This window comes from Chenopodium quinoa, unplaced genomic scaffold (assembly GCF_001683475.1).
Source record: "Chenopodium quinoa cultivar QQ74 unplaced genomic scaffold, ASM168347v1, whole genome shotgun sequence".
Lineage (NCBI taxonomy): Eukaryota > Viridiplantae > Streptophyta > Magnoliopsida > Caryophyllales > Amaranthaceae > Chenopodium > Chenopodium quinoa.
The window spans coordinates 5,138,853-5,152,271 of record NW_018743331.1 but is presented as its reverse complement, the minus strand read 5'-3'; the positions used below and the strand labels follow the sequence as shown (position 1 = coordinate 5,152,271).

At 34.7% G+C, this 13,419-nt stretch overlaps 1 protein-coding gene across 1 annotated transcript; it reads right to left on the bottom strand.

The window, feature by feature from the left end:
* Positions 1–6,812: 6,812 nt before the first annotated feature.
* On the bottom strand, positions 6,813–11,123 carry LOC110737816 (organic cation/carnitine transporter 7-like). The gene is made up of 6 exons (XM_021918162.1): positions 10,856–11,123; positions 10,182–10,456; positions 8,756–8,993; positions 7,901–8,417; positions 7,591–7,793; positions 6,813–7,494 (listed from the first exon to the last, which is right to left on the bottom strand). Exons 2-6 carry the CDS (start codon positions 10,451–10,453, stop codon positions 7,189–7,191), a joined length of 1,536 nt encoding a protein of 511 aa, XP_021773854.1. The 5' UTR covers positions 10,454–10,456; positions 10,856–11,123; the 3' UTR covers positions 6,813–7,188.
* Between the last annotated feature and the right edge of the window lie 2,296 nt (positions 11,124–13,419).

Here is a 13,419-nt window from a genome sequence, read left to right as displayed (position 1 = left end):
AGTCGGGCTAGAGACCATCTCCGATCAGTGAGATTAATTATATTAATCTCACAGCTTTCCTTTAACTGAACCCAACGGGTCACACCCAAGCGTGCAACCAAACTAAGGCGACGAATTATGTAATACCCTGTATTTTAAATTTAAAAAAGTATTTCTTGAAGTATTTAAACAATACGAAATAAATTATTTAGGGTTTTCTCAAATACAAAAAGAATGATTTTAATTAAAAGAATATATTTTTTATTATTTAATAATTTTGAAAATATTTTATTTCATGATTTAAAAATATTGGGGCACATTATTTTATAATAGGATAATTTTTAAAAAGGTCAAAGCTTTAAAGAAAGTCAAATCCTAATTTGATTAGGAAAGGGTTTATTAAGGGAAGTAAGTAGGAGGATTAAAAGAGAGGGTATAAATACCCCTTATGTGCCTAGGGTGGAGTTCACCCAAAGGTAAATTCTCTCTCTTCTCTTATTTTATTTTCCCCTTTATTTTCCCCTTTCCCTTTAATTAATTAATTTAATTTTTTTAATTATTATTTAACCACCACACACGTCGTCCACCACCACCAACCTTTTCCGGTGGCAGCAGCCACCAGGCAGCGTGGCAGCGGCGGCCAGGTGGTTGCATGTTGCGTATTCTCCGTTCGTAATTTTCTTAATTGCGATGTAATCACGTTTAAATTCTAACTCGTTCGATTTTTACAAAAAAATAGTTTTTTTCGTGTGTAAACGATATTCTAAAAAAAACTCATTACCATAGGTAGTGAACACCACCCTTTCGTGGCCAAATTCAGCCTCAAAATATGGTTTTCGGGCAGTTTTTGATTTTAACGAAAGATTTATGTTGTTTTTCTTATTTTAATTAAATCTACCCTAAATCTAATATTTGTTTTTGGGTTTTGTGATGATTCTTAGGATGTTTAATAACAAGTATTTTAATTATAATTTTCAGATTTTAGTTTTTAATTAAAAAGCCCCAAAATTGAAAACCCTAGGTTTTTAAATTAATGTTTATGGATGCAATTTGATTGTGGTTGATTGAAATTATTAAAATTAATGTTTTAAAACCAAATTACAGCAATTTTATAAGTTTTAATAATGCAGAAATTTTTATATATAAGCCTAATTTAAGTTTCTCGAAAAGATCTTTAATTACCCATTTAATTGGGAATAAAGTAAGGGTTTTAAATAAAAAATCAGATTATTTTAAAGGATTTTTGAGTGATTTAAAGAGAGTATATATTGCTGGAATTTTGTGTTAGAAAGGTATTAATACTCCTTTATAATTGTGTATTGTAGGAGACTTTAAGTTGAGTAATTTCTAGCATTGTGGCTAGTTGGAAAGATGATTTAAGGTACGTTCGCGTACTTGGTAAAGTTTAAGTGTATAGAAGCATGCTAGGTTTTGTGTAATTAATTCCAAGTAGTATCATGACAGGTATTGGATGGAAATTGTGATTTGGATTGATGATGGTGTATGAATTGTGGTGTATGAATTAATTATGGTGATTTGGTGATTGGAAATAATTGTGTTGGAATGTTGATATTGAACCATACTTTTATTATTGGCATGTTAGAAAGCATGTTTGGTTAAACTGGATGTTTAATTTGGTTTGGATTATGGAAAAGGAATTTTATTATGGTTCATATAATTTTTATTGATGCTATAAGCATGAGGAAAGAGCTATTTAAGTGTCTTAGTACACATGGAAAAATTATATTGTGGTGCCTATGTGCACTTAAGGTGTTTCTAACACCGAGGAATAGGATTTGCGGTGCCTTATGCACTTAAGGTGTTATTTAACACCGAGTTAGTTTAAAAAGGATTCCACACTAAATTTATGTGGTCACTAATTATTCAAGAATTAAATTGGTTTGTTTGATTGCTTGAGTGAATTGTAATGCTTGGTTGTGTTGTGTTTGAGAGTCATCACCAAGTCTAATAATTTGTAAATCACGTAAAGTGAAAGAGATTACATACCAAAACTCTTGGAACGTATATACCTTGAGTATGAACATATGGGGGGAGTTATGGGGTTTTATATTTAACCATAACTTCTACTGGGGGTGCAGGACGCTGTACTTTCCATTTTATTATTTATTATGCGCAGGATCCAGTCACTTCATGTGGCATTTGCTTACCGGGTTAGCTCCCGGTGTAGTTTACCTCAATTTATTTGAGGCAGGTAGTTGGTTGGAAACCCGTTCGATGTGTAATCAAAATTAAATAAATATTAATTAGTAGTCGAGTCAAGTGATGAATGTTGTGTGCTTGTAAACAGGTGCATCGAGGTAAGTTGGATGTTGATAGGATGAAAGCATGTTAGTGTGTGCTAATTATGCTTATGTACTCAGCTTTGCTGATTGGGTGTATTATGTGTTTGTTTAGCCTTGTCTTTACCTTGGCCCTACGACGACCCATTTCTAATGGTGAGTAGTGGGGACAAGTAGAGAGAAGCTTTTCAGGTGATGAGGCATAATCATGATGGGGCATGAGTGAAGAGTGAATCATGCTTAGTTTTGATGTGTTATTTGCTTTGAATTATTATTATTATTTATGTTGATTGTGAGACTAACGCAAAAGGATTTTTGAGTGTTTTGGTTTAAGGGCCTACAATGGTTCCAAGTTATAGGTTGACTTCGTTTGACTTTGTTTGACTTTTACTTTCGTTTGGTTTGACTTTTAAAGTTGACTTGATTTTTTAATAGTTTTAAAGGTAGTCTTCCGCTGTGTGTCTTTGATAATTGCCTTAGCCGTTTTCACGGTGGCGGTAATATCTTAGATTTTCCTTTTACGTATTTTAAAAAGGGCAAAACAGGTATTTTAAAGGAAAGGAATTTCTAGGGTGTTACAAATTAAGCCGAAGGCCTTAATACGTCAAACAAGAGGATACATACTCCGACATCGGATTTCGAGCTTAGAGCGTCGAAGCCGAACATCGAACGTCGAGTTAAATTCTAGGAATTAACGAGACAAACAAATAAATCTAACAACAATAATAAAGTTAAAGTGCATAGCCCTAGCCTCACAGTGGCCTAGCCATGCGAGGGCTAGGCTAGCACAAGCAGCCACAAGCAAGCACTGACCGCAAGCCTAGCTTAATGCGCGCAGGCACTAGCTAGGCCTGCTGGCCGAGTGCATGATGCTCGCTACCACTAGCCGCAAGCCTAGCAAGCCACGCGCATGGGCGAGTTGGGCGTGCTGGCCAAATGCGGGCTGTGGCAGCACAGGCTAGCAAGGTAAACAGCTACGTGCGTGGCGTGCTAGGCATTGCTAGCACTCGCTGCGACTAGCAAGCACCAAAAGCTTGCAAGGGCGTGCGGGCTTACGATAGCAGTAGCAGCGCCCTACAGCGTAGCAGCCCGCATGCTTGCGAGGCATACTGTGATGGGCCTAGGTTAGCAGGCCCAGCCGAGAGCACAAGGCTGCTAGCAACGACAAGCCTTGTTGTTCAAGGCAAGCCACTAGGACTGCCACTTGGCACGCGCGTATAGGGTCTAGTTTTGCTTGGGGAGAAAGGAAGGCCTTGTGGTCCTCCCTTGTGGTCCTCACCTAACCCTCCCATGTTTGTGCCACTTGTTGTTTGATTATTTGTTATTTGTATTTTAATTTATTTTAGAATTAAATTAAATGCATTTATTTCTTAACTTTGCAAAGTCCCACATTGATTGGAAATCAAGGGAATGGAGATGCTTCTCCTATAAATACTCAAGGCCTCCCTTGGAAATTATGGCAAGAGTTGAACTCTATACAAGTTATCTCCATTGAGAAAACCTAATAAAGAGACCCTCTTGTTAGTAGTGTTAATATTACCCTAGCCGGTAATATTAGCCAAGTTTGGGCGCGTGGGTGGACTACGTTGGAGGGGTCGCATTTGAGGCTCTTTCTCCGTTCGTGAGTTCGTGCTCGTGCTAAGTGGAAAACACGCATCAAGGTTATGATCTTGTTTTCCTCTCTCTCTCTCTCTCTCTCTCTCTCTCTCTATTATTATGTGTTTATTGTTTAATTAATTGCACAAATGTTTAGTTGCTTTAATTTATGCACGGATCTTTGGGCGGTTTTTTTTCCGCGCGGTGTTGGTCACTGCAAAACCCTAGATAAACTTTTTTTAAATAATAGGTTTACTAACCTATCTTTCAGAAGGTTCATTAGACCGTCTGACTTTCTCATGCGTAACTTGCTTATAGCAAGCATAATAAGACAGGCGTCAGAAAGACGTTTGCACGCGCTATTCTCCAAAAGGGAATTTGGTTATGTACTTGGATGAATGATCCAGACGGCTAAGAGTGGTTCTTTATTCGATGGACAAGGATATATCCTGGGCCGTCTGGATATCCAAGCATATACCATCTGTTCCTTGGACAGCTGTCTACTTGGTTTGGGGCAATTACGTAAGTGATTGATTAACCTAGGAACTTGTCATATATCGTCGAAGTTGAGGGTTCCGACCCCTCTTACTAACTCCCTCTTGGCAGAGGAGACGACCTTAAGCATGTTCTTTGTGAACTGCTGAATATACAGACTTTGGCTGACATTTGCACAATCAACATCTTGTAAGTAGATGAGGTAAGCCCGGCTAATAGATCGCGTGTCCTCAGAGCTGCTTGGCGACTACTGATATGACTTAACCCTACCAGTGTAAGGCAAGGGATTAAAGGCTAAGATACCTTGGGCAACAGCCGTCTCCTTCTCCAAAGGCGATTTGCTCCCGCCTACTGCTGCTAAGCCGGTACCAGCGGTGGATGGCTGGCCACCCTTCAACTCCTTGTAGGCGTCCAACTTCTTCATGCGGGAGACTTGCCTCTGGTATAGGGATGAGAGTCATTCCCCGTCTGGGCAGACGCACGGGGCTTGTGCGCCATATGCTTCCTTGACTTGCCAAGCGTCTTAAATCGTCTACCGTCTGCTTTTGCAGTTTTTGGCTTGGTTGAGGGGGCACTGGTGGCCTGTTCTGTCCCTCCTACAAAGTATCAATCAAAGCAAGTTAGAAGCAGGCGGAAAAAGAAGAGCCGCTTTTTTACAAAATACGAAAAGAAAACTGAAGATCTTTACATGAGCCAGTTGGTCTTTCTTGAACTCCTCAGCCTTCCGCTTGTTCATCAAGCGGTAGGTGGTTGTAGAGTTGGCAGGCTTCTTGCTAGAAGAGAGGTGCTCCATTGCTTCGTCTGCACAAAACAAGCCAGGTGTTAGTAACAAAATATCTATATATATATATATATATATATATATATATATATATATATATATATATATATATATATATATATATATGTGTGTGTGTGTGTGTGTGTGTGGTTGGGATTTGGTGAGAAGTAGAGATACATCAAAAATGTGTTACAGATACATCAGCCGTCCTAGGTGACCGGTTAATTGCTATCCTAGGTCGTGTCGTGTGTGTTTGTGAAATCATTGTTGAAAACAAAGGAAAACAAACACAGGCGGTAAATAAAAAGTGAAAATGAGAGAAGAAACAGACGGTTACCTTTAAAATGAAGGTACTGTTGTAACTTATTGAAGCTTGAGACGGCTGCGATGCAGGCGAACAAAGTATAAGCAGCAGAGGTTTTTTCTCTCAAAGTCAAAGATTCTCCCAAAGATTTTTCGTGAATATGCGAAAATGAGGGTGGTAAAAAACTATTTATAGAGGGGTAAAATTTTGTGGACATCCCTGTAATTTCCCCAAAAGGTGAATAGTAAAAATACCTGTCACCAATGCATGTGTGACAAATGTCACAGGCGCCATGTGGCACGCCATGTCACCCCTATGAGGGGGCAAATGATTTGGGTATTTTTACCCAAGCCACATGGTCCAGTAAGAGTGTGACACGTGTCACCGTAGGAAGTGTCCAAACAGGGCCAACCAGGACATGACACCTGGCATGCGGATAATGAAGGAAATTGGCAGCCTTCACAAGCCTAATTTCCAAAGCGCCGTAAAACGGCGCAGCCCACCAATATAGGACTGAATGACATACGTAAGGACACATTTCTCAATGACCCTATAAATAGGGACATTTACCCCAATTTGGAGACACGTTTATTTATTACATCATTTATTATTCTCTTACAACAGAGAAATCACCTGATTTCGGGATCCGAGAAGATTCACTTTACTTTCCGCATTTTACTCAACTTCGACATTTACTAATTTGATCGTCGGAGGCGGAACTCCGAACACCCGGAGCTTCCATTTGCTTGCAGGTACAGGCGAAGAAGAACCAGTCTTGGTGAAGTAACTCTCCCGCAGGACATCTCACAAAAAACCCCGAAACATTTAGTTTGATGTAAAGTGTTTTAATGGAAATTAAATTTTACATTTTTTCGTCATTTTTCTTTGTTTAGCCTGTGAAGGGGTAGAAAACAATTTTTCCAATGGTGTAAAAATACACACTCTGAGATGGAAACATTATAATTTTCCTTTAGTATAAAAAAAAGGGAAGTCACGTTTTCCTCCGTCTTTACCTCCCTTGACACAATATTATGTTAAAAGTCATTGTCATGTGTCGAAGACCAGGAAGACAGATAAATCCCCTTAGAATCATTTGGTCCCCTCATTATTTTTTCATTACATCCCCTTCTAGTCCAGTATCGAGTCAAATTTCGATTGGATTAAAGTAAAAATAAATAAATAAATAAATAATCTTCGATGATTTGATTAAGCAAAATATAATAACAGGTCTTGTTAGATTGATATATCAAAGTCTTATAACTTTAATTTTTTTTTTTTTTTTGAAAGTCTTATAACTTTAATTTAATAAATTAGTTGTTGAAACTTACATCGACATGTATCCAAAAAAAGAGAGAAATTAAATACAACTTGGAGTATCTCATAAATCAAAAATAGTTATGATATATCACTTTATCCGAATTTGACATTGACTCTGAAAATACTTACACATACAAACACCCAAGCTCCTGTATGAAGAGAAATCCTAGCACACCAGAAACATTACACAACTTTCTCTAAGATTTTTGGCCTTAACTATTAGCTACTCTAATTTGCTCATTACTAACTGACACTAATAGGTCCTCTGTTCAAAGGCCAAAAACAATAGTTAAACACATACAAACTCTATCTTTTACTACCAAACACATACATACATACATAAACAACAGAGTAAGATGTTCTTAAAATTGTTTCGTATTCTTCGTAGGATCTCAACGAACAATGTTAGAAGACGCTTATACATTAACGGAACTACTTGGTGGTTTTTGTTGAGCTCCTTCTCGTGTAAGTGTTATGGCCTTGGGTATGTCATTCTTATTACTATCAATGCTATCAGTTAACTCGCGCCCTTTTGTTTCATATGGAATTAGCGCGACAGCTATCGCAGCAGCTAATATTACTCCTGCGAAAAACAAGATTGATGCCATTCTATGACATCCTTGTATTAAAGCTACAGCCACATAAGGGCTCACCATTGCGCCTACTCTTGCCATAGAACTCGCCATTCCAAAACCCGTATTCCTCACTGATGTTGGGTATATCTGCATCATACATATTCATAAAACAAATGTTACTACTATAAGAAAATTAATATGTAGCAGGTAAAAAAGAATGTGTCTTAATCAAAAGTAATTTACCTCTGGAGCGAAGATGAAAGCAATGGTGAAACTCCCCATGATAGAGGCTCGAGCCCCAAACATCAGAACTGTTGTGATAGCGTTTGATCGATGATCAACCAGAGGAAACAGGAATATTGCACCAGCAACAAACATGATTGCCATGGAATACTTACGACCAATTCGATCAATCAGGATGCCAGCAATAATAAGTCCAGGGAGTTCTACAAAGAGTTATAGATAAAAATGTCAGTACCAAGAAAAAAATGTACAAGTACATGTTAATTAGTCAATAAAACCGTCTTTATCAATCAAAAGTAGACAAACTTACCAGCAAAACTAGTGATGAACACAGCTCTGTAATCAATATCAGGCTTACTGTTTTCTTTTTTATGAACAACATGAGAATCACATGTATTGTCCTTAGTGTTCAACTCAGTTGTTAGCAACACGATGCCATAGTACGCGAATGCATTACCAAAGAAAACTACCCACAGGAGCAAAGTTGTGGGAGCTAGTTTCTTTGAAAGAAGTACTTTAAAAGATCGAACGACAGACATATCAGAATCCTCATATTTCGCAGGTGCTGCACCTTCTTCCCCTGTAACAGCTTTTGTAGGACAGTTTATTTCTTCTTGCTCCATATCAGTAACAAGTACACCAGGAGGCAATTCCTTGCCATTTATTCTAGCTATTTTCTCCAAAACTTGAACTGCCTCTTTTTTTCGTCCTTTCAAACATAAGTATCTCGGCGACTCAGGGGTAATGAAATAGAATACCAGCAGGATGAATGAAGGCAGAACAGATAGACCCAACAGCCATCTCCATCCCAATTTCGGCATTATAATCTGTCAAAAAATTAGCACCATATTAGAATCAACAAGTAATTAATATTTACTCTTATTACTAGCATGTTATATGTGATTAAAATTTTGATCATGACATAACTGTTGATAATATAAACTTTAGGTTAATTGGAAATTTTAAAGTTTGGAGAGTAAATTTTATAAATGATATATCTTGTGATTGTAATAAAAATTAATTAATAGTTCATGTTTCCTGTTGTTTGTCTTTATTTAGATGTTATTAAGAATGTGATTTTCTCATTTTCATACTATAATTCATAAAGTCAAATGTGATCTATTATCTGAACCCGAAAATTGATCATAGAGGGCCACCAACATACCCATGCCAAGGCAGCCTCGGTGATGGAACCGATGGTCCAAAAGGCTTGGAAAAGGACCATCCAAGTACCCCTGCTAGGTGCAGGTACAAACTCTAGAAACCAAGTCAGTAAAACAGGACTAGCTCCTAATCCGACGCCTACCAAACAACGAGCAACGAGCAACACCACGAAGTTTGGTGAAGCTGCACTCAGTAGACCAGCTGCACATGTTACTACTGCCGAAAACACAAAACCTTTCCTGAAATATACAGAGTTGCAAAAAATTGAGTAACATATTATTGTGTATTCATGAAGCAGAAATAGTTAATTATGTCCAAAACGTAACATAAACTGATAAACACACCTGAAATGATCCAAGAATTATGCCGTATGCTATGTTAGTATTATTCAACCAAAGCATGAAAAGAATCTTATGAAATCTGACTTAAAGATTATGAATATCAGGGGTATCTTGACATTTTAGGTATTTTGATGTATACATGTTCCGATCCATATGACAATGTCACGTCGAGTAAAATTCTATTAGATTAGTTCGTTATTGTCTTGGAGTGATTTTTAGACAATAGATCGGATTCTTTTTACATCACTACCTATCGTGCAACTATTTCTACACGTAAAATAACAAATTTAAAGTTGGAGTAACTCGCTTACAAAATAAGTTACTTGTGTATGTTAAAGGCTAATTGTAAAATTATTCGTGCAGTTGAATACACATGATACAGCCCATACAGGAGTTAGTTAAAACAGCAGATCAAGACAGAAGAAATTCAAAAACAAACAGCAAGTTGTTAGACCTTGTTAAACTGGAGAACAGAAGTTCATAAAATGGTCAACTTATCCACCCAATTAAACTGGATTTAATAATAGTAATAATAATTTACGTAGTTTTTTTGTCGTATTTGAAATTTTAATTTGAGAAGATATTATTTTAAGAACAAATTTTATTTGTTAATTACAACTAAAAAAAAAAAAAGGAAAATGCTATAGATAGCAAGCCCTTAAGGCTACCTATAAGGAGCTAAAAATGGAGAAAAAAAAAATAAATGATGATACGAAGTTTAACATAAATTACACTAATTTGTGCGTAATTTGCTGATGCATTTCTAAAATTAATACTCTGTATCAAATTAGAATAGATATCAAATACTTATTCTTACCCCTAAGAGTTCCCTATACATAACCCTTAAAGAAAATATACAAGCGGAAACTTATTCGTCTTAGTTTTAAAATACTCCATATCATTTTTTTTTTAAAAAAATAGGCTAACAATATTAATGTTTAAAAATATGCATTAAAATACAAGTAAAATGACAATGGAGACAAACAGAAAAAGAGTATTTCTATCTTTTTTCACACAATAATATAACACAAAATAATGAGTAAAGAGTTTCTACAAAAAGATATAATTTGTCTGAATGATATTTACCTTCTTCCATATTTATCGGAAATAAGACCAAAAGAGTAAGCACCAACGAACATGCCTGCAAAAACTATGGTTGTAATAAGACTTTCTTGAGCAGCGCTAAGCTCCCATTCATATTTAACGGCCGGTCCGACGAACGATAGAATCATCATCTCCATAGCTTCCGAAACCCACGCCATTCCGGCGTATGCTAACACCAAAAACTGCAACTTTCCAAACCCCATCGTAACAAGTGCTTCATCGACTGTGTACGTTACACTTACTTTATCCGCCATTTTCTGAAGTCAAAAATAAAATGTTAATAATAATATATCTTCGATATACTATTTTTTTTTGTATTGATTTTCAAACTTTGTTAGAAGTTTTTATAAATATTAGATTTCTAATGAAAATTTTCAAGAAACTTTGCTTGATCAAAGTCTAATTATGCAAGATGCAACTATACGAAATTTATAATAAGATTCTTGCATGGTAAAGTGGTCAATACGTTGAGTCAACGAAGTCTAGTGTACTGTTGATAAAATGTGGAATTTTGCAGAGCCTTTTTTTGACTAATTGTTGATCTATAAGATACAACTTGACTTTACATTTAGGACCAAAAATGTTGATGAAATTTGAAGAGGTACGAAATTAATTAATGATGTCGAAATACAAGTAATTAAATTCGGACTACTTACCAATAATGTTGAATTGTTGATCCCACGATTGTCGAGTGACAAGGTCGTACGATGAAGACGTCGAACTTCAAAAATATATGTTATAATTTTGGATTAGAAGATCAATCTTATGACAACATTACTTGGAGGAAAGAGCTAGAGATATATAACAAGTAGGAGATTTCTAAATTTGTTTGAAGATATATGAATGTGGATAGTATGTATGAATACTGTGCATATATATATAGGCAATTTGTATAATAAAATAAAATTAAATAACAAAATGATTAACTAACTCATAATTTCCCTTCAAAAAAAAAAAAAAAAAAAACTCATAATTTTAATTATAAAATAAAGGAAATTGTGAATATAGAAGAAATGAATTAAATTGGCCGGTTTGTTCCACCCAAGGAAATTATAATAACAAATAAACCAATCTCAAGTAGGTTTAGTTGCCGTGTGTATTATTTAATAAATAATGTTTAGATAATTAAGTAAATTACTTGCATGATGCAATCCTAGGGAGATGTGTAAACTATGCTGTCCATGCACATTATTTTTCTTCTCCCAAAAATACCCTCATATATATTTTAGTCATATTTGATCATCAAACTATAATTTCACCGTGAATTCCTTTCAAATTGTCCCAATGGTGTATTTAAAGATGAGGTAAGTCATCATGTTTAGGTCATATTAGTATTACCTATTTTTGAGAAATTGAAATTATTTTTAATAAAATTAATTATTTTTAATAATTTTCTATGATATTTGCTCTTTAAAATTACTCAATTTTACTAATTGAAGCTTATTTTTACGTGTTGAACATGACTTATGTTTTTAATGAAGTGAAAATTAGTTTTATCGAATAATATTTGAATAAGGTGAAAATAAAAAGACTACCTTAGTTTACCTTTTTTCACTTATTTTCAGGATAAATATATTAATGTAACAGATAATAATTTAGATAAGTTTAGATAAGATGGACTATGCAAGTAAGAATTTCGGGCAAAATTAAAAGGACGGGGTATATAGGAACTTTGACTTACTGTACATGTTATATTATCCCTTGCCATCCTAGATGGGCGTATCAATTTAATTTGTGGTGGTATTTTAAAATGATTTAATTGTGAAAGCATAGGAGTTGTATTTAAATCATAGGGTGTACTTAGTTAGATATCTGTTTTTAATTTAATTTTTTTAGGCCATTGACCTTGTTTCATATAAGGATACATGCATATTCATTTCACCTAAACTCTAATCTGATATCTTTAAATGACATTTTCGTAGTTTGAACACTTTTAATAATATACAACCAAGGACAGATTTAGGAATTTTATATCCACCGGGACGGATATTTATGCTTATTATAAATTAACTAACTTTAAATTATGACAACAAAGAATAAGAAGAAAGATTATTGAGTACAAGTTTATACTCCTTAAGCTAAAAAAACAGACAATAGGAAAGGGAAAAAAAATAGAAAAAAAAAAAGGTAAACAAAGTAAAAACAGCAATACAAAAACATTAGGGTAAAAAAATTAAACCAATATTGGGGGCTAACAGGTATCGATCTTGAAACCTTCTTATTTAAATGACAATGATGGAACCAACTTAGCTAAGGAATTGGTTACATAACTAAATACAGCTAAAATGACTTATTCTATTTTTGGATCATGGGGCGGGTCACGGCCTGGGCTAGCCACCCCCTAGATCCGTCTACGTAAATTATATCTATGCATCAATCACTTTAAAAATATTATTCATAAATAAAATGATATATATTATGTTTAGGAAAACATAACATCAAACATAACAAATACGTTACTCCATATATTTCCAAATACAACGCGGTAGTTACTGATTTCTATTACACATCGTAGATAAATAAAAATTAGATTTAAGGACTCTGATTAACCCTTGTAAGAGTATGATAATTGGAGTGTATTATTGTTAGACGAAATTGATTATTGTCTCAATTAATAGAAGTCCTAGTTGGTTGAACTTAGGCGTGATGATAATGTATTTTTATAGGTTAGATATTTAGTTTGTATTAGTTTTCTCAGTAAAAACAAAATATCATACTGTTTAAAACTCATTAAAAATTATATCATACAGTATTTCAATTCGTATAAAATAATTGTTGAATCTCGTGAACACCGTAGTTGACTTGTCTTCTTAAATTTTGTCTCCTCCCAAGTTTGCAGTCTCCATCCTTCCCGCCATTAACACTTTGCCACTATGATAAATTCAAGTATTACACAAAGTTATTAAAATTAATTATTTTAATTTTCTAAATAATATAGAATTTTTATAGGTTTAATAACTAATAAAGACAAGGTGTTGACTAATCTCATGTGGTAAAAATGTTTCTTATTTCTTAGTAAAATAAAAAATTATATTTGAAAACTTTAAATCAAGACAAACCCTAGTAAATTCAAACATTGATTATGTTTTTCATTACAAAAAAACTTACCAGTAACAAAGATTGTATAGTGCATGAATAGAAAAAAATTAAGAAAAAAATAAGTAAAACATGTCTTAAGGCTCTGTTCTCCTCACCTTATGTTTTTCACTTATTTTAAGTT

What these genes read in the sequence shown, in the direction of transcription:
- LOC110737816 (XM_021918162.1), bottom strand. Translation starts at nt 10,453, where the DNA reads ATGGCGGATAAAGTAAGTGTAACGTACACAGTCGATGAAGCACTTGTT. An exon ending in TCCGATAAATATGGAAGAAG is followed by an intron (nt 8,994 to 10,181) that starts GTAAATATCATT and finishes TGTATATTTCAG; the next exon opens with GAAAGGTTTTGTGTTTTCGG. An exon ending in GTTCATCACTAGTTTTGCTG is followed by an intron (nt 7,794 to 7,900) that starts GTAAGTTTGTCT and finishes AACTCTTTGTAG; the next exon opens with AACTCCCTGGACTTATTATT.